Source organism: Hippoglossus stenolepis, chromosome 13 (genome assembly GCF_022539355.2).
Source record: "Hippoglossus stenolepis isolate QCI-W04-F060 chromosome 13, HSTE1.2, whole genome shotgun sequence".
Taxonomy (NCBI): Eukaryota; Metazoa; Chordata; class Actinopteri; order Pleuronectiformes; family Pleuronectidae; genus Hippoglossus; species Hippoglossus stenolepis.
This window is the reverse complement of record NC_061495.1, coordinates 17439533-17459829: the sequence shown is the minus strand read 5'-3', so window position 1 is coordinate 17459829 and position 20297 is coordinate 17439533. Positions and strand designations below refer to the sequence as shown.

At 39.9% G+C, this 20297-nt stretch overlaps 1 protein-coding gene across 1 annotated transcript in view; it reads right to left on the bottom strand.

Moving 5' to 3' along the window:
• Window positions 1-12: 12 nt before the first annotated feature.
• Window positions 13-20297, bottom strand: part of cmss1 (cms1 ribosomal small subunit homolog) — a 31779-nt gene continuing 11494 nt past the window's right edge. Inside the window, exons 2-10 of the mRNA XM_035174447.2 lie at window positions 3217-3359; window positions 2285-2356; window positions 2033-2171; window positions 1873-1932; window positions 1666-1768; window positions 1523-1583; window positions 1340-1427; window positions 1165-1253; window positions 13-330 (exon numbers count right to left, since the gene is read on the bottom strand). Of these exons, the coding sequence (XP_035030338.1) occupies window positions 247-330; window positions 1165-1253; window positions 1340-1427; window positions 1523-1583; window positions 1666-1768; window positions 1873-1932; window positions 2033-2171; window positions 2285-2356; window positions 3217-3359 (839 nt within the window). The 3' untranslated portion in view covers window positions 13-246. The remainder of the gene's footprint in view (window positions 331-1164; window positions 1254-1339; window positions 1428-1522; window positions 1584-1665; window positions 1769-1872; window positions 1933-2032; window positions 2172-2284; window positions 2357-3216; window positions 3360-20297) is intronic.

The window sequence follows — 20297 nt, the reverse complement described above, 5'->3', positions numbered from 1 at the left end:
GAGGGACGCCGGTTCCATTCGGAGTCCGTTTATTCAATGCATGACACTGGGACATTGTGTTGAACTACAAGAGTGAACAAACATTCGACACAACCTCTGAGAATAGTTAAAAGCACAACACAGGTTTCACACAGACACAAAAGGAAATCAAACAGGAAGAGGCCCCTCGGCTTGTTGTCAGGTCCACCATCGCTTTGAACATCAAGTCGTCACATGGATTGTTTGCAAGTTTTTTATTATGTGCAGTTAAAAAAGTCCAATTTTGAGTTTGCCTTCTCTGCAGCCAGTCAGGATGCCGCCCTCCAGCAGCTTCATGAAGTCCAGTTTGATCTGGAAAAAATAAACAAAGACATGTACCATGTGTAACATGTATGTACTTTAAAAAACAAACAAATCCATCACTTAAAAAACTGTGTTCAGGCATCTTTTAAAGCATAAAGAATAGAAAATATGCTGCTTGAGTAGTAATTTTTTTCTGATGTGGTTTTTACTTAAATTAAGTTCAATGACCCAGAATCTATAAACATATGCAAAATGTGCATATTTTCTCTTTATTTTAAAGGTTTAACTGCTGAACACAAGATGTGTCTTTCTTCACTAATACAAATAAATAAACAAAATAAAACCCCACAGTCAGTTAATGTGCAGTGAAGTTTCCATATAACTGGTTTTAACACTTTCACTTTCAATGACACAAAACCAAGCCTGGATGTTGGGCTGCAAATCGTCATTATGAATTCATCCTTCCATCATCAGTACAATCTGTCAGAATGATTCAAATTATAAATGACTTCCTTGTGCGTCACTAACAATCCACAACCACATCTGAAAAGGAGATGTGGCAGGGCCTCACATTCCAGAGCTGGAAAAAGGTCCAAGATTTTACTAAATTGATAAATTAATTGAATGTACATGCTTAAAATGCAGATTAAAGGTGAAAACAATGAAGCGTGTAACCTTCAGCAGATGATGTGAAAAAAAAACATAACACATATTCTGAACAGAAAAATGTATATCCTAGAGTAATAATATCAAATGCATTTCTGTGTACAGCAGGACTTAGAATATCTGCTGATACTATCAAATACTTTATTAAGTCATCTTATGTGTTTGGTCAGAAGAAAGCTAATTATGTTTTCAGTCCAGCAGGGGGCAGTAGCTCACCTCAGGAATGTCTACCATCCTCCTGAGCTTCTGGTCCCTCCAGTTCCAGTCCAGAACCATGTACCTCAGTGATTTCAGGGTCAAACCATCTGATAACAATAAACAAGAGTTTCCACAGATTAGGAAGATTTAAAAAACTTAAAATTCAAACAGAGTCTATTATGTTGTGACCTACCTTTCTGGATGAGAGCGCTGATTCTGCCTGGTGTCCCCACGCCAATGTGTGTGACGCCTTTCTGCAGTAGGTTCACCTGCTCCTCAATCTGTACAATAGAAAGACACACACACAAATTCTGGTAAAACTGTTCATTGCACAGAATCCACAGGCATCATAACAAGCATGTGCCATCTCCAGTACCTTGATATGTTTTGCAAAAAGTTTCATTGCTTTGGTTTCACCCTTGAATGTGGTCAGCTGCCTGTGAATTATAAAAACAAACAGCACCATGTTAGGTCTGATTAAAAGCTGTAGAGTAGAGAATGTGTCGCTGTGTCACTTACTTGATGAGCTCAATGGCTCGGAGAGCAGAGCTACAGACGATGAGCAGAATCACAGAGCTCTTCTCTGTGTGCTGCTTCTGAATCTTTGCCCATTTGGGACAAACTAATGATAAAAGGAAAAAGAATATGAAACAAAAATGAAATGTGTGTTTAGAAGTAACAGATGATAAAAGATCCATCCAAAGGGAATTTAGAAGCATCACTGACCCAGTTTGAGGTAAGAGGAGAGGGTGTGCGTCAAGTCGTTACAGGACAGGAAGCCGGAGTCTGGAGCATGTGGGAGGACAGACGGTGACCTTGGTGAATCAACACATCAGCAGATATCGACTGAACCTTCGAGCTAAAGGGGACTGGAGCCCTGACTCACCCTGCAGGTTCAGCTCCTCCTGTTCGATCACAGAGCGCTTGTCTGAGAAGTAGAGAGAGACCGTGCTCTGCAGGTCGGCCGCACAGCCCGGCTTCGGCTCAGAGGTGGCCAACACGTCTGTGATGGTCTTCTTCTTCTTCTGCAAAACAAAGTAGGATTGGATGCAATACTCACCGACACGTACTGTATTCACCACTGCACTGAGCAACAACTGCCGCTTCTCTTTGCAGCAGCAGGTGTCGCCACACTCACCTTCCTCTTTTTCTTGGGTTTAGTTGACTTTTCATCCTCAGTCTCTTTCTTTTGAGGGATTACACACTCACTCTGTGATGAGAGTACAGACAGAACACACATTTCAGGCAAAGTACTTATATATTTCAAATGCTGAGAATGTATTTAAATAATATAGGTGAATCATTCCATGTGAGAAATTTGACACATTTATAGTTGCGTTTTCCCATATTTTGCATGAGACAGCATTCAAAATCCATCAAGATTTTCTACATTATTTAGATTAAATAGCATTCTATTTAGCAGTTGATTTTCTGAAATCTATTGGATCTGATAAAATAACTTATCCCTTATTAGTGGTTTGAAATAAACATGTTTTCTGGATAAATGTAAAGTTACCACAAACTAGAGCCTTTTACCATCTGTGGTTCATCTCTTTGTGCTTGTAGCAGCCTTGTTTTACATTATGTTATTTTTATTTCCACTATTTTAAAGATTTTGTCTCATCCAACAGCTTCCACTGCTGCTTTTGTAGAAATACCTCTACAACAACTCAAAAACCAAAGACCAAACTTTCTGGAGGTCTTGATGACATTATAAACTAACTTTGGTGAAAGTTTTTTTGTACTTCGATATTAAATGTTATAATCACTCATAATACTGTTATTTTTCATATACTGGATAGCATACTGTTTAGATGAAGATGAAAAAGAGCTTTAAACAATGTGAGAAGAAAATAACAATTTGAGACCGGTCACAGTCTACCAAAAAAGTTCAAACTGGGTTTGGCTTGTATTCCTGAATTGGGATCCAAGACACATGGAATGTGGGTGACATTGGTTTCTCATGTGTGAAATCAGTACTCCCAATTGCATTGTGTGAGGATCTGACACAGAATAAATATCTACTGGATGAGCAGGTATGACATAGTAATAACACAACACATTTGATACCTCTTCACTCTTTTTCTTCTTCTTAGCTTCATCTGTTGTCTCAGTTATCTTTTTCCTTTTCTCTGGTTTTGTCTTTGTGATAGTTTTGTCTGTCGGAGGTTTTTCTTGTTCCGTCTCCTCCTCCTGCTCCGCCTCAGATGCATCTGAAAATGAAAGAGAAAGTGATGTTCTTTATATATCTGGACTCATGGTTTAAGGTTTAATCTGCAAGAGGAGTAATGATGATAATGTTTGGATGAGGCAATTCAAAGCAAAGAACATATTTCAGATCAGTAGAAACCAGGCTTTGCTTGAAACAGAAATGCCAGACCACATGACATCTGGGAAACAGACAAACTCCTCTTATGATACAAGCTTACAGAGCTACAATCTGTTTCCATAGTTTGGCCCTAAACCACAGATTTAGTGTTTGCACATCATTTCTCAGAATGTTTGTCCAGTACACATTTCAGTCACGACAGGAAAACAGAAATACACAAAAGTGACTTGCGATAACAACAATGCCGCAGAGCTCAAAGCATCTGGTTATATTTAGCCTCCCCGCTGCTACCACTTCTCAGTGCATACCTCTGGTTTCATGCTATGATGTCATGCTCAGACCTTTTGATATATACACATGCTTGTTCAAAATACTTTAAAAACAGATGCCAGAATGGACTCTGCAATAAATCTGCAGGTTTTATTGCACTGCCTTGGCCTCAATATGCACTTAAAAAAAAACAGTACTTTGACTTGGAAGTTCTTCCTGTGATTTTTCAATATCAAAGAACAAACAGGCCGACATTGACTCTGTGGAAAAAAGGCTATATTTCATCTATGAGAAGTTTGAGTTGGAGATCAGATTTCAAATCAGTCGCATCACAACAGGTAAATGACTGTTGGGATGTCACAGATTGGAGAAAAGGCCAGAGGAACAAAACGCTTCATCTTCTTAAACCATAGAGATTGACGCAGCAGAAACAGTTTTCTATCAGAACTGATGAGAGGTTGTTGAACTATCAAGTCTAAATACAACATGAAAACGCTCCGGGTGGCTGATGCTGCTTTTACATCATATTGTACAGACAGTTTAAATTATGAGCAACTAAACTGTCCAGCCCCAAGCTGTAAGTCTGAGTTAAAGATACAGGACATTTCTGACAGTGACAATTTGAACTGCAAGGATAAGTTGGTTAAGTAATTTGTTGACAGGAAATGTATCCATGACTATTTTCATGGTCAGTCAATCATTGAGTATTTTTGAAGCAAAACTGCCAAAGGTTTCTTGTTGGACCTTTTCCAAATAGACTGCATTACCTTAGACTAGAGAAATGTGGGATGTTTCAAAGACAAAATGATTTGATTGAAGAAAAAAAAAAGGCCTGAAGATTCATTTTTAGTTATAACCCTAGATGATGATATGTCCTTCTTGGTGAAAAGAAGTACAGAAGGGCAAGAACACTGCAGCAAGCCATGTCCAGTTGGAAGTTCCATCAAAATTAAACCCAACATGAATTAACATGTGGTTTTCTATGTATCTAGTTTTATTTAATGAGAACAGCTCCAAGTACTGCAAATGTAGCTTTTAGGCTTTTTATCAATATGAATACAAGGCATTTGGGGTAACCATGCTAACCCAAGTAGCAACCCAGCGTGAAATCATCCATTGGTTTGTGAACTGCCATTTTGAAACCAGAACGTCCTCTACCTCCAGACGTTCTGGTTTCAAAATGGCAGTACATGAGACCATAATTCACAAAATGAACATCCAGCTGTATTAACGAAGAAGAAATAAATCTAGCAAATGAGACCATTAACCCCTTAAGGAAATTATGTTATAAATCAAGTGAGAAATAATTTTCTCATTGACTTCTTTAGAAACAGCCCTCTACTGGGCATTTAAGACAACACAGGTTTCAGACACTAAACATTGGCTTCACTTTCCAGACATGGAGTATACGCTCATTTTTATGTCCAGTCTCCAGGTTTTCCAGTTTTCTCCCACTCTGTTTAACACAGTGACAAAAACCACTTGGACATTGCTGCTCCAGGTCAAGAGAACTCCCTTAAGTCACATCAAACCTCAGATTTTCTGCCTTGTCCTCAGATTTCCTATCGCTCAAATGATTCATCCAATCCTTATTATCACACCCATCTACTGTTTACTTCTCCTTTGGTGTCATTATAAGCAACAACCATGTAACAGAAAGATATTGTGAAAGATGGATGGGGGATCTTTGTCCACTCTTCCGCTCTCATCCTCCCTCAGGTCTTAATCTTTCTTAAATTCAATAACCACTCCCCCTTCATCCCTCACTCCTAGACCTTTTTTCTGTATTTGTTACGGTCAACTGTCCAGGCATACACCCCTTGTGCTGAAAGACCACCCCTAATATTGATGGGCCAAGCCAACCATTCACCAGTCGCTCTCTCTTCCTCTGCTCCTCATCCCCATCATGTCATTTTCTTATTCTGGACTGTTGGAGGGAAAGTGAGGATAAAAAGGCGCCAATGACCAAGGAAGAGAGGACAAAAGGAAAAGGGAAGATTAATTACAGAGATGAGGAGGACTAATCAAAGATAAGACCAAGCCTATAGATGACCAGAGAGCAGCCCATCTGCATCAGGTCAGTGTTTTCCCCCTCGCTGGTATTGACAATGGTCGTCTTAGTCTGGCTTTGGTTTCACTGTGTTCACTAATTAATGAGGACATACGAACAGCATGGTATTAATCTTTAAGTATTCAAACTATGAACCAATTAGAAAATATTTCACAAACATTTATCCAATAGTATTATAATAACGCTTTTTTAGTGATGATCATCATAGTAAAATGTTCAGCTTATAAGAAAATAATTGTACAATTAATTCATCTTTCTGTTGTGATTTAAATCTAGAGGCAGAATGTATGTGCCTGCATTGACAGTACAAAATGCAATCACCTGTCACTGGTGCTCTGTGTTCAATGAGCTGTGAAATACTCAAGAAATTAACCAAACTGTCAGATGACTGGAAGGTGCTGACAGGGCAGCCACACTGACGTTAAGTATTAAAACTCATTTCTCACCAATAGTACAAAGAAAATCCTCCACACACTGGTGAAGGAACCGATCAGCAACACCCTGAGGGTGATGAGCTGCTGATTCAGCATTTATTTTGATTCGTGTTTTGTAGGGAATGGGCTGTTTGGATAATTCATCAATGTGTGCACGCACCTAATAAAAAGAAAGCACAGCCAGTATGTTTACATAGATTAAGTCCGTGTCACCGATTTCGGAGGTGGTTTCCCTTGTGGATCAACCCTGCCTCAACATTTACACATGAAAAACATCTGTATAGGAGAGCAGATGGCCATTCGAGGGTCGGTTGACCAAAAGAACTATGGAATATGATATATGTTACACTCTGTAGAAATAAAACAATCTATCATCTTAATTTACTGTGTGTTTCCACTAAGCTAGGCCTATTCACTGTATGTCAATGTGTTATGTTTAAAGATGTCCTTGTTTGTTGTTATTGTCTAATGATGCGTAGTGTTTGCAAGGTGTTCCTCTTTTCGGACGTGGGTTGTGGGGGTGAATCTGAATGTAAACGTGCAGTGTTGTGAATTTCCCCATATAAGGTAATAAACTAATTAATTAACTAACTAACAAGTAATCATTAATACATTTATATTTTTTAAATTCCCTTTTTTCTTCTGGAGTGGAGGGAAAACTATTTCAACACATCGAGTTATAATTAAACCAAAACAACACACATGGATAGGTTCTAGAGGTAAAGGAGGTTTGGGGTTAAGCTATTATTTAAAACAGACGGATAATATACTAGGTAATATCACAAAGTAGCGCAAATGTTGTTTGTGCAGTCTTTAAAGATTTCAAATTGAAACTAGTACATGATGCTAGTAAATGACCCCATCAGGCACAGTTAAAAAAGCGATGCTGGCCACTAACAAATCAACCAACGACCCAGGTATCACGTATCTGACTAGATATCATAGTCTTGATACTCAGTTATTTGTTTGTGGACAGCTATCTTTACTGAAAACAGGGTAAGAGAATCAGAGTAATAGACTAATAATTCCTGGCGATTACCTTTATCTTTGTAAATGCTGTCAAAAGGGGAGATCTAACTTTTCTGAAGTCTGAGGCCCAAATTTATTTTAAGTACAATCTGCAAATGCAGTCTGTTCGCAATTAGCACCGGACTTCTTAGAGCCTCAGAAAATGCACTCAAACAGGCACATATGATCATCTACTGATAAGTAAACCAAGCGGAGGTTATGCTCCTGCCAACGATAAGTCTTAAAGGACTTATGGGTCTGGACGTACATCATCTCTAAAGGAAAACAGCCCATCGTTTTTAGGATGTGTCACAAATGAAGGAGGAGGGATGAACTCCAGTTTACATCATTTTCTGACAGTAGTGTCGTCAATCATGCCAGTCCATAATTTTACATAGGTCTTCAATTTGGTTGAGTTCAAGGGACTGTGAAGGCCACAGCCGACGATTTGCCTCATTTTCCTACTCGTCAGAACATTCAGTGAATGCTTGCACCCTGTGGATGTCAGAATAGCAATATTACACTCAGTATATCTTGTTAATTTGCTGTGGCCTTCTTCTATGTCAGGGTTGGGGGACATGCAGCCTCCGGGGGCCGCCAGACTGTTTGATCGAGCCCCCTGACGGAATTCATAAACACCCAAAATATTCTCATGAAAGCAATTACATTTCTTCTGCAGAAAAATGCAGATAGTCACATTTTCCACAGCAAATGGACAAACAATTTGTGTTGAAGTAAAAGACAGGCCAGCCAGTGTGCCTAGTTTGTGGGGATGTGCTCGCAGGGATGAAAAAGTCCAATCTCAAGCCTCATTATAGCTGGAAACATGCAACTAAACTGTTGGGAGAACAAACATGCTTGGATAAAGTTAACTTCCTGTATATTAGTGCATGTACACATTGTTGTCAAATGCAATATCTTAGGAAATAGAAACCTAAATTGAAACAGGAAATAGTCGCTAACATAAAGGACTATCAGTAGTCAACTATAACTATAAAAAGTTGAATTTTGGTTCTGCTTTTTGTTTCCTAAAAGATGCATATATGTTTATATGAAAACAAAGTCGACATATGTCTGCAAGGGTCCGTCTACCTGCCAGGAGCCTTTTATTCATCTGCCAGGATGTGTCTGTCTACATCATGCATCAAAGTAACAGCACCTGTGTTTTGATACAAGGGAGTGCTTAGCATGCAAGATTAACGTCGGAGCAGCAGTTTGAAAGATGGACTGGGGTAAACAGTCAAAAGTCTGGCAGTGCTTTGACAGAGAAAGGGACAAGGCTAAGTGATGTAAATGCAGGGTGTTAATTAGCTGCAAGTCAGGTTAAACCTTAAATCTATCTATTCCACATCTAGATATTAAAGTTATCAAAATATTTGACTCCTCTTTATCTTTTATTTTAATTGAAAATCGGAATCAATAAGAATTGGAAACGGAACTAAAATTCAAACGATACACAACTCTAATGCTGACTGAGTGGAGGTTGTGACAAAGACAGTCCAACTCCAAAAAGTAAAACAGCAGAGAGGAAACCAAGATATGTCCAAAGTGTAGTCTAGAGAAAGCAGACGGTGACCTATAGGAAAACCAATATCTTCACTGTCCCCAAACACTGATTCCCAATATCCTCCATGCCACAGTTGATCTAAATGGTGGAGGAGGAAAAGAGTATCCTTTCAACTGCATATGGGGCAATGAGCTTACAGCTCAGATAACCAGAGATCAATGAAGTCAAAGGCAGTTGAGAGAAATCACATGCAGGCAAATGGGGCTTCCTGCTCATCTTTAATGGGTGATCAATAGAGGCGACTGGTTTTAATGGATTGGTCAATGGGGGTGACTGGATTTAATGAGGATCTACTGTCTGGAACCAGGAAACAGAGGCATGTTTCAGTTCCACACAAAGGCTCTCAGATTTGGTTCTGGATGATGGCCTCACTCATGTAAACTGGCTATTTGCCAACACGGCTGCTTAAAACATTGTCGGCCATGACCTCAAAAGCTCTTAATCACCGCTGCAGTTTAAACTATTAGTCTGATTAAAGATAACACGCTGGCCTGTGCTGAGGGGGAAGACGAACCAATTACACCTTTTATCCTCCTGCAAAAACCAAGATGTCCTAATTATTTACAGGCATGTCCATGCCCAAAGACACTGTGTGGTGGTTATGTTGTTTTATCTGTCTTCTAATGATTCATTCCATTAAATCCATTGTCAGCAGGCCAATTCAGCACTTGTTTCAACAATCAATAACTCATCTCAAGACACGTCTTGGGAGTGGTGTGGGTGGGTGAAGCACTTTATGGTTTTGGAGGTTTGTAGCTTCTGCTTCTATAAGCAACAATTTGAGCAGGTGTTATTGTTAAATCAATGGGGACTTAAGGCTGCAAGCACAAAATCAAGCGCAGTATAGTGACATGACTGGAGGAGAGGCAGAACACAAAACCAGTCTCTGGTCAGTAACTGTGTGCTCACTCTATAAAAAAAAATCTTAAAAGTACATCATCACTACAACATCCTGAGAAATTATATTTTCTCAGATTTGATAACTTCCTATTATACTCTGATGCATTTCTGAAGTTGAAAATTGCTAGAGGATGCCTGGCCTCACCTGGAAATTACTGTGCCAGTAGTAGGACTACAGCATTTATTAAAAATGCTTGGGTACCGCACTTCAGAGACACAGCCATTGTTCAATCTGCTTTCTCGGGAGTGGGTGAGTGGAATTCAATACCTACAAATATGAGAAGCGCTGGAATTTCTGCAATGTTTAAAATCAGCTTTAAACTTTGGCTTCAGTTGGTACAAATCTGTCGCGACCAATGATGGCCCTGTGTTTATCATAAAGAATTTATTTATCTATGGACTTTTATGTGTTGTGCGGTTTTATGTCACATATTTGCTGTTGTGCAATTTGTTTTTTGTGTACCTGCCCAGGGATAACAGCTGCAAATTATCTACTAGACGACTCTGGTGCAATTACTTTTAATTGTGCACTGTCCCAGCAAAAGGAAACAATAAAGATTAAAAATTTAAATGAAATGGTTACAAATCCAGCTCGCCTCCCACATCCTAACCTCTTACTGATGGCTGCTGTTCTTGTTAGTGTTTGTTTGAATATATATATATTTATATATATATACACATACATATAAAAATGCTCAAAGCTTAGACATGACAAAGGATGCAGGGATGGAGCATCACCAGCAGGAGGAGTATTGGATGCTCAGACAGACAGTCAATGATTCACAGGCTTAAATCCCATATAAATTATTTTCTGGTCTATGGGTTGATAGATCTTTGTGGTATCTCCCAATTCATATTGGTCCGTGCTGACAATCATATGTTGAAGTGAAGCCAATCCTCCCTGCAAGACTGTGATAGCAGCTCCTGATGTCCTCGCAGGAGATGCTAATCACAGACACAAGGTCATGTACAAAGGCATAACTCAAAGCTTTTAAGCTTTCACAAGCACCAAACCCGTTTCTCACCTTGATAGCATAATGTAACTTATGTAATGTGGGTATTGTTGGCCAAAAGTAGTTAAGTCTGCCAAACTACAGCTTAAATAATTAGGTTTTGGCACCACTTGTCCTATTAGCATTACAGATCTGTCTCCTGTCCCATTTCCTTTTTTTGCACAGGGCTAATCCTTATCTTTGCATCTATTCCTCTCTTGCTCTCTACCCCTAGTGGCAAGTATCACATGGATGATATTAATAACACTGTGCTCATCCTTCATTCTCTATCAATCATCAACGTAACACTGATGTAATACACATGGAATCTAGCATGTGATATCAGAGTAACAATACAGACCATATTTCATTACAACACACTGCCAAAATGTTTTTTATTTAACTTAGTACAACTATGGATGCGTTTAGGTAGGAACAACTTCATAAAAACCTACAAGAATTTAGCCAAACACAAATTACCAAATACACTGAAGGTTAAATAAAAAAAAAAAACTGAATTTAAATATTACACTTCATTTTCACTTAAGTACCGCATTTTCGATGTGTCAGTTACAAATCACTTTCACCCTATTTAAACCTTTTTAACGTACCCTCACCACCGCTCTAGTCCAGCCAACACCACTGTATTATAGACTTCAAAGATCACTTCAGGCCTGACAGCTGTGTGATGGCACTAGAGCGTTCTCTTTCTTCATAGATCTTTTGAGTGGGAAAATATTTGATTTCCAGTGGAGCCAAACGCTCAGATCAAAATGAAGCCTTTAAATAAATCTATATCATAAGAAAATGTTTGTTCTCTTTCATTAACCCCAAAGTTTTGCAAGCCTCGGGCACTTAGCAGCACAGACTGCAGAAACACATTCACAGCTGGCGCTTAAAACTTCTCAAAGACGAAACAAGGGAAATGGGAGCCAAAGTCAAATATTGAACACTTTCTATTAGGCACATCAAACAAATTGGCAATGAAAAATACCGTTATTAAACCCTTTTGACAAAGAAATGTAATTGAGACTTTTAGTTTTTTCGGTGCATATCATCAAACATAAGTGTATGTCTGTGAAAGGCTCATATCTGCAGGTTTTTAATTGGCAAACTGACTTTATTTCCATATTACAAATTTTCTGGTAACGTAAATGATTTTTGCAATTGCTGGTGACTAAATGAATTTATAGCCTGTTCAACATCTCCCTCTCTTTTTAGCTGGCTTGCTAAATGTATAATTTCTCTGTTAAAACACTCTTACCAACCATGCCTGCAGTACCGTACTCCTGCCAAAACATACATCAGCCATACAGATGAATTACAGGGTGCTGTGCCAATCTGACCCTGGAAACTGGAGGCCAAAGATGACTCCAGGGCACAGACTGAGCCAGCCTCCCATGACAGGTGGATCCAAAGTGGATATGAGCTGCCTGCTGGGAATGGATAGCTAGAGCAGGGGGTCTCAAACTAGAATTATCTGGGGGCCACAGGCCATGTTGTTTGCTCCTACAGGAGAGGGGAGGCATTCAGAGTAAAAAAATACAGCAATTTTTGACAATAAATTTGAACCATTTTATTCACTCCAGAGATGAACCTCTACCAAGCATATACAGAGCAGTATGCTTGGTAGTGCTTGGTAGAGAAGAAGTCGGTTTATGGTCTCTAAGATCCACTTCCTAGATGCTGACTGAACTTGTTGCTAATCATATGTGTTTATAGTTGTTCCAAACAGACACACTGGGGGACAGAGTGAAAAGCTGGCCGTGATAGAGAGGTGAGGGACGTGAGATTGTTAAAAACCCAGGATAGTTACACATATTTTCAGACAGACTCTCGAGAAAGACATTGGGGTTGTTCAGTGAATGTTTAAATAGTGTAATAAATGACAAAAGAGAACTAGAGAGAGATGTTTTATGCCTGGCTCTCTTTCTCACAGTGTGATGTGTGTGTGAATGTCAGATTGTCAGTTTGACAGAAGTTATCAAAATGGTTAGACACAACCGATCCGCATATTCTCACATTTATACCTCTTCTACACCAAAACTTGCGAGTAAACCTTCTAAAAAAGGATTGACTACTCTCTCATTGTTTTCCCCCCACAATGAGTCACCTTCGAATGCGCCGGGAACCAACACATCGGCAATCAATGCATGTTGCATCTTGCACGATACGAAGAGAAAAAATAAAGCACAGTGTGGCAACTCTCCGAAGTTAAAAATGAATAGATAAAGAAGTTAGAGAAATTAGCACATTCACCCGGGTGTCATGTTTCCATCACTGCCAATTGGAGCCAGAGCCAATAAAGAAAGCGTGTGCAGCCGATTCATTTGACGTAACTGTCCAAAAGACTGGATTCTGTTTCATCAACTCTTTGATCATAACAGAACACAATGATTTTCACCACTGCTCATGTTAAGAACGGCCACCACTAGTAAATGTGTTCTTTGTTTAGATTATCAAACAATGAGTCATGGATGTTTGTTTCTGGCTGATGGTGGTAGCGTTAGCAACATGGCTTTCCAGTGCCCTTTTGTGTAAACAGGAGGGATGCAGCCATGGGAGGTGCAAATAAACAGAGGCAGCCAGCCACATGTGTGGCAGCCAGCCTGCCTGCCAGTGGACAGTCCTCGATGGGGCAACCCTGGCAACCATTATTAAGACTGCTTCTGGCTCCATCTGAGCCATCTGTTAACTTAAGGAGGTATTTTCACATGCCTGGCATTATGTGGGAAGGTGCTTACACATCAGTATACATGTGCTTGTCTAGACAATGCAAACACACCAAAGAAAGAACACCGTCTGAGTCACGTCATCTGTGCGTGTGTGCGTGTGTGTGTGCATGCGAGTGTCTATGTTTGTACTTGAGAGACAATTTCAAAATGGTCAGTCCCTATCACTGTTAGTCATTTGAAGGCCAAGTAAACAGTGGCACGTGTCTCGGCCCGACTTCCCACATTAGCAACACCACTGAATGGGTCGAGATAAAAAGGATATACAGCACACTAGACGACAGAGACTGTGTCTCTGGCTGCTTTGGTGTTCAGAAACAGAATTTCTCACAAGCACCAGTAAAAACACAACCTCTGGATGTTACCACATCACCAAATTGCATTTCTCAACTTCCACAGGGCAGGAAAACAAAAAGGTGGGTTTTTAACGATCTTAAAAAACTTGAACAAGATCTTGGGAATTAGAGGCGTTCCTGGCTTCTGTGAGAGCTTGGACGAGAGAGGCTGAGCTGAAGAACAGTGAGAGATGACATCATCTTTCACTAATATGAACCTGCTTGCTTTCTCGCTCTAAATCTGTGTTGCAAACATCGAGTTAGAGAAAGCTGGCAAGCCGACGCTGTTTAGCTGGTGTGATTTGCTTTAATAACACACATACAACATACAAATGGTACACACATATTTAGCCCTTACGTATGTGGTCAGTAATCAACCTCCTACTTTTTGGCAACTATTTGTACTTTTGTCTGCCAAGTGGACAGTGATTGCTGTAACTGTGCCAAAACTATGACATGACATAAGCCTCATATAAAGTAATGCCAGGCGCACACTTATCCGTTTCAGCAACAGTAAGTGTTATGACAAGATGCCTCCTAACTTTGGATTAGCTTCGAATGGTTTATATAATCTGCATCAGCCTGTCGCATATTAAAGCCACATAATAACCACTTGTGCTGTAAGGATACAATTCATGACCTTGTTTAACCTCCGTGATCAGAAGCACAACATTTCTCTTTTCCCCCTATTCAGCTGACAGCTCCAATCTTTTCAAAATCTCCACTTCTTTCTAGGAGGGCCCGAGAACATGCCCCTACTTTCGTAAAGGCCCCCAAAAATCACTATCCAGAGTGACAAAATGCAAGACAAGAGGAAGTGGAAGGGAGGCAGACACAAAAGAGAAGACCTGTCCCGAGATGACTTGTTGTTTCTACTCAGTATCCTGGAGGGTGAACTGCAGGTAGGATGATTTGTTCACATCTATTGTGGAGTGGATCATGTGAAACGGGCAAATAAACTGCACAAATTCAGATTATGATCGTAAAAACAGCATGCATAGTATATTTAAGGTTAAGTAATTATTCGACTTGTCACACAAGGCCAGAGATGAGGTAATCACTGTGTTGAAATCAGAGAAGATAGATTTGGCTCTACTGGGGGCCCACTATGGTTTCAGCGGACCGGAGAAGGTGCTCCGAGCCCTGCAGAGAGACTCCCTCCAGGCCCAGCAGGACCACCTGCAGGATGTGTACGAAATACCAATTGCTAAGGTACCAACACAACAAAACTAAGAAAACAGACACCATATGGAGCGGTTAATCAAATTTAATGAGATGAATGAATTACTGTCTGACAAAAGAGCATCTAATACTTCTGCATCATTGCACAAATTAGCTTTTTTTGCACTGCAGGTGTTACATGCGCTGGATCTGTTCTTTGCAAATGATAATGCATCTGTCAACTGTAGCATTGTTTTTGCTTGTTTTCTACTAATCTACATCGACCTCCCTGTCAACAGTTTTTGTGATGACTATTTCTTAAGGGGAATATAATTTTCCTGAGTAACCATGGCCTTGTTTCAATGAAATACCATCTACAACAATGGTATTGAGGTGAAGGTTTTAAATTTCAAAGGCTCAACAGACCACAAACTATCTGCATGAGAATATACATCTCTGTTAATTCATCTTTTAAAAATTAAAAGTGACGTGCAGCGGCAGCCTACACTGCACAGATGCATGAGCCAGGTATTGGGCTATTAAAGTAATAATGTAAGAGCTCGAGTTGCCATATTTACATGTAAGCACTTCTTCCTCACCTTGAACAACCCTTCTCCTGGTCAAGGTACACTAATATTTTCTTCACATCTGACAACCTCTGTATTTTGTTTCCTATTATCCCTCAGGTCAACCAGTTGTTGGAAGCCCAGAAGCGTTCATCCAAACTGATGCTGGAACAGCTTGCAGAGGTGTCCCGCTCTCACAGTGTTGCCCTAAACAGGCTAGAGAAGCAGGAGAGAAGCCACAGGGATTTTATCCATTGGAGCAACTGCCTTACAACTCTACTTGAGGAGGACAGAGAAAGGTTGGTGCACCAGACCCTAGCGGCAATTATGAATACCAGAGAAAAACTGCATTGCCTAAATTAGTAGCCTGCATTGAAGAAATATCCAGCCATGCCTTTCAGAATCCCTCCTAATGTACAAGAGTTGAGGATTTACAGCTAGAGTAGAAGAGGATAAGGGATTAAAGTATTTCGGCACTGGAACAAACCAGATCTGAGCTCTGTGATGTACACTTGTGGAGGCTTAGATTCTTTTAGTCTATGTCGGTCTGCAATGCTCTTTATGGCTGAGTGACAGAGAAAAGGCACTGTTGGCTGCTGCATTTATACCAGACAGTGAATTTGACCTCAAGACTGTACTTAGACTTATTCCACTCAGACACAGTCCATTACATCCTGGACTGGGTTAGACCTTGCGGCCAGCCTGGCTCTGTTCACTCGCCCTTGTAAACACATAAACATGCACTCACATGCAATTACATGTACAGTCTAAATTGGCACCTTCCTGCCAATTTCAACAATACCGCGCAGCAAAGGATAAAGCCTTCTTCTAAACTAAGTAAATGGGTTGAGGGTTTGCTGGTGGTTCCCAAATAGAGAGCACATTTAGATGTGGACTCTGGAGTATAGCTGAGTCTAATATGAAGGTGGCCACTGGTTCTCATATGCAATTTGAGGCCTACAACAGGGCTGTTGTGTCGAGGTCCCTGGTTGTCTCGGCTCATGGACCGCCACAGTCCACTCTGTAATCTAGCTGTACAGAGACTGGATCCACACTGGGCTTGTAGCCTTGGGAGGAGACTAGTTGTCTGCATCTGAGTGCCAAAGTGAAAACGCTTTACTGATCCACACACACAATTTAAGACCAAAAATAGTCATGCCAGTAAAGCGATTAAGTTTACTAGAATTCTGACCATTCAAATACAATATGGAAACCCTAAACATGCACACATAAAGGCTTTGTGGTTCATCTTAGCCTAATGATGATTAATACACAAGTAGACAGCATTTCTGTGGTGTGGCGTGCACCCTGTGTGACTCGTACATTCCTAACTGGTCAAACACAGAGGGGTTTGATCTCCCTGCCTGCCCTCCTTTATGTGCCTTCAAGATCATGCATCTAAACATCGCAGTTGAATCACATAACACATAACATAAGTATGGGTTAACAGGAATTGAACTTTTGATTTCAGCGAATAGGGTTTTCCCCCAAGGTTTCTAAAAAAAAGTGAGAAGAAAGGTGAAGCAAATATGCTCAATTTCATGTTATGCCCTACCGCTTATTTCGTTGTGGTTTAAATTCCAATATTTCTGGCAAACAAGGAGCTTATACCTATAAGAGGGGCTACTTCAGTCACATGGATGTGGTTTGGGTATTAATAGTCTGACCCGGACGAGAAAACCACACTTTTACTTACTATTCTGCATAGTGGTTGCCACAACAGACCACCACCAACCTCTTTTACCACCTAAACAAGAATTATGACAAACAGTATGCAGAAAGTCTGCAGATGAAAACCACAACAGTACAGTGGGGAACTCAAAAGAAACCCCAGGTTCAGACGTTACAAGGGTTTTTTGGCTGTGTTGCACCATATGGCAAAGAATCATGATGATGGAAGGAGGTAAGCAAATTAAAATCTGCAAAGACATGGCCCCAAGTTTACATATTAGTGAAAGGCAGGTGTAACGGATAATGAGGAAATTGCATTTATCAGGATATGAAAATTCAGTCACATCGCACAACTCTAATCACTGTTGAAGTGAGCGCTATGTCCTGAAGTAATTCATCACATTTTTGTGAGTGATAGCACTGTGCACCACACACAATAACATTGGGACTACAAATCTTATGGTGAATAGATTTTAACTGCAATCGTTGTTGTCCTTCCATAGTGTCTGCGATGTAATAGTGTTTGGCTGCTTACCCAAAAAGTTTGTTTCGAAAGAACGCCTGTGTGCAGGTCACTTTTCTTTTTTATTTCCTCAAAATAAATTTCACAAGGTGCAATGTGCACAGCAGATGATCTGTGTTAGCTGTGACGTTTAAAGTTAATTCCAGTCACGACATATAATCACTTTATGCCATTGTATGATCCCTGTTGCGTGTCAGAGGATGATTACCTCTGCACATCACTATGCAGCAATCTGATTGTTCCAACCTCAGCTATCTGAACATGCTCTATGCCTGCATGTGTTTCCTATGGTCTGTCAATAGGCTGACGACATCTTAGCATTAACTGCACACACATGTTCAACACACAAAAGACATCCATGCGCTCATCTGTCCACTTGTGTTCTGAATCACAAACACTTCACAGACTCTGTGCTATACCCGCAAACCACTTTTGAACTCTATCATGTTTTCAGCCCCAGATGTGGCCTTCTCATCAATACAGAATGTCATCAATAATGTCTATGAAAAGAATGCATGTGATCTACAAAAGATTATTTTACAAGACTAAGCATCGAAAGCAATAATAACAGCTGTGAGTCTGGTTTTAGGCACAGCAATGTTTGGAGCTAAATACTAGAGTGACGATGCCAACATTCTGAAGTTAATCAGGTACAATGTCCATTATGTTTCACATTTTATTTTAGTGTTTTAGCATCCCAACAGTTGCTTATTAGCATTTATCACAATCACACATGAAGCTGATGGGAATGTTATCGTTAAGTTTGCCTGTCCTTTTAAAATTTGACCTGATTATGGTTCGAAATAAAAAGTCAAGGAATCCCCAATGTTAATAGAATACATCTGAGAGGGGGAAATTCATGTTTGTATTAAATTTAAATAGCAATCCATCTAATAATTGTTGAGATATTTCACTCAAAACCACAAATGCCAACCTTATAGTCGGAGGGGAGTAAAAAGTCAGGGGATCACCATCATCATTCTATTTCATCCTCTACTGACCATGAATGCCTAATACATATTTAATGGAAATTGATCAGATAGTGGTCGAGACATCACACTAAAACGCCAAACAGCTGGTGGTGGTAGAAGAAAAGTAAACAGATCATAAAAGTTTAATGAAGTTTACATTAGTTTCTTGGGAACATGAATATCTGTACAATTGATACAAATCCATAAAATAATCTGCTAACCCAAAGCTGTTCTATCCACCGCTAACACTAAAACATATCCACCATCAGCCAATAATGTATTAAGAGAAGATATCCATAATATACCATAGGAGTCTGGCACCACATTGCTTTAGAGCAGAACTGCTGTGCTGATTGCAAACTGTTGGGCCCATTTCCTAGCTAGCCTGAGCATACGAGTTAATTTTGGTCATTTCTTCATTTTTATTAAATGCCAACAAATAAAGAGAAGAAAACCAGCACATAGTGCATAAGAAGCTCCTTTCTTTTTGCATCTATGACCCAATACATCAGTGTTTAGTACAACTGGAGGACTTATCAAAGGCAGCAGCTAAAAAAAAAAACTCAATATCTTAAAATTATACCCCTGGTTTAAAATAGGAGATATGACAAGAGAAGAGAGATTGCTCCTCTCATATAGGGGGGATTTTACACATGGGCAATGTCTGAGGGTTTTCTTGGAAATGCCTCTGAGGGATTGGATCATGCTTGTAATTGAGGACAAGCGGTGCAGATGCCAGCCCCTCCTCTAAGGGACCTCATGAATTCTGGTTTGGGAGTTGGTCTGTGGATAGAAATTGCGAGGAATGAGGATTTTCTTTCTCCCTCACATTCCACACCAAGAGAAATCTCTCATCTTACAAGACTTTTTCTTACAAAAGAGTCTTCAGAGTCAAGGCAAAATAATTATACAGGTTATTTATATAAATAACCACACCCTCCTTCCCTTCTGGGACCTGTGGCTGATCATGAATTTGCAAGTGGTTTTGGATGAAGGCTGGCAAGATCAATTTCTTAATGTTTAAGGTGGAGAGAATTTTAACAGCCTTTCTTCGTCTCCAACCATTAGCAGGCTTCAGTTTAAGAGCAGTTTACAAACCACAACAGCACGTGAACACTGAATAAACGGAAAGCAAGAGCAACAAAACCCTTGTGGCTGCTTTTCAAGGCTAGCGTACAAAGAATGATCATATGGTGTTTATGTAGCTCATAATGAAAAAATGTATGGATTGGTTTGGACCAAGTCCTATGATTCAGGTTGGGACGGATTGAGTGTTGACTAAAACCTATGTATGGAAGCAATGTAGTGAAACTTAGGTGCTAATTTTCTGCATTTATATGTTTCACCTCAACGTAAAATTTCCCAAAAGAAAATACAAGATACTGGTTTTCCAGTATCGGTATCCTGCAATAAACCACAACTCAGGAACATCTGGCAGTGTGCCTGAGGGGCCCATTTTATCTAATTTTGTAATTATTGTTTGTGTTGTGTTACTAACCACTGCAGTCTACTGAGTCACCAGTTGCAGTTCAACTTCTTTACTTAGAGTGAGGAAAGTAACTCCAGATAGGTGTATATGCCTCTGAGTATTGCCATTTTACTAAGAACACTTAGATTAAAC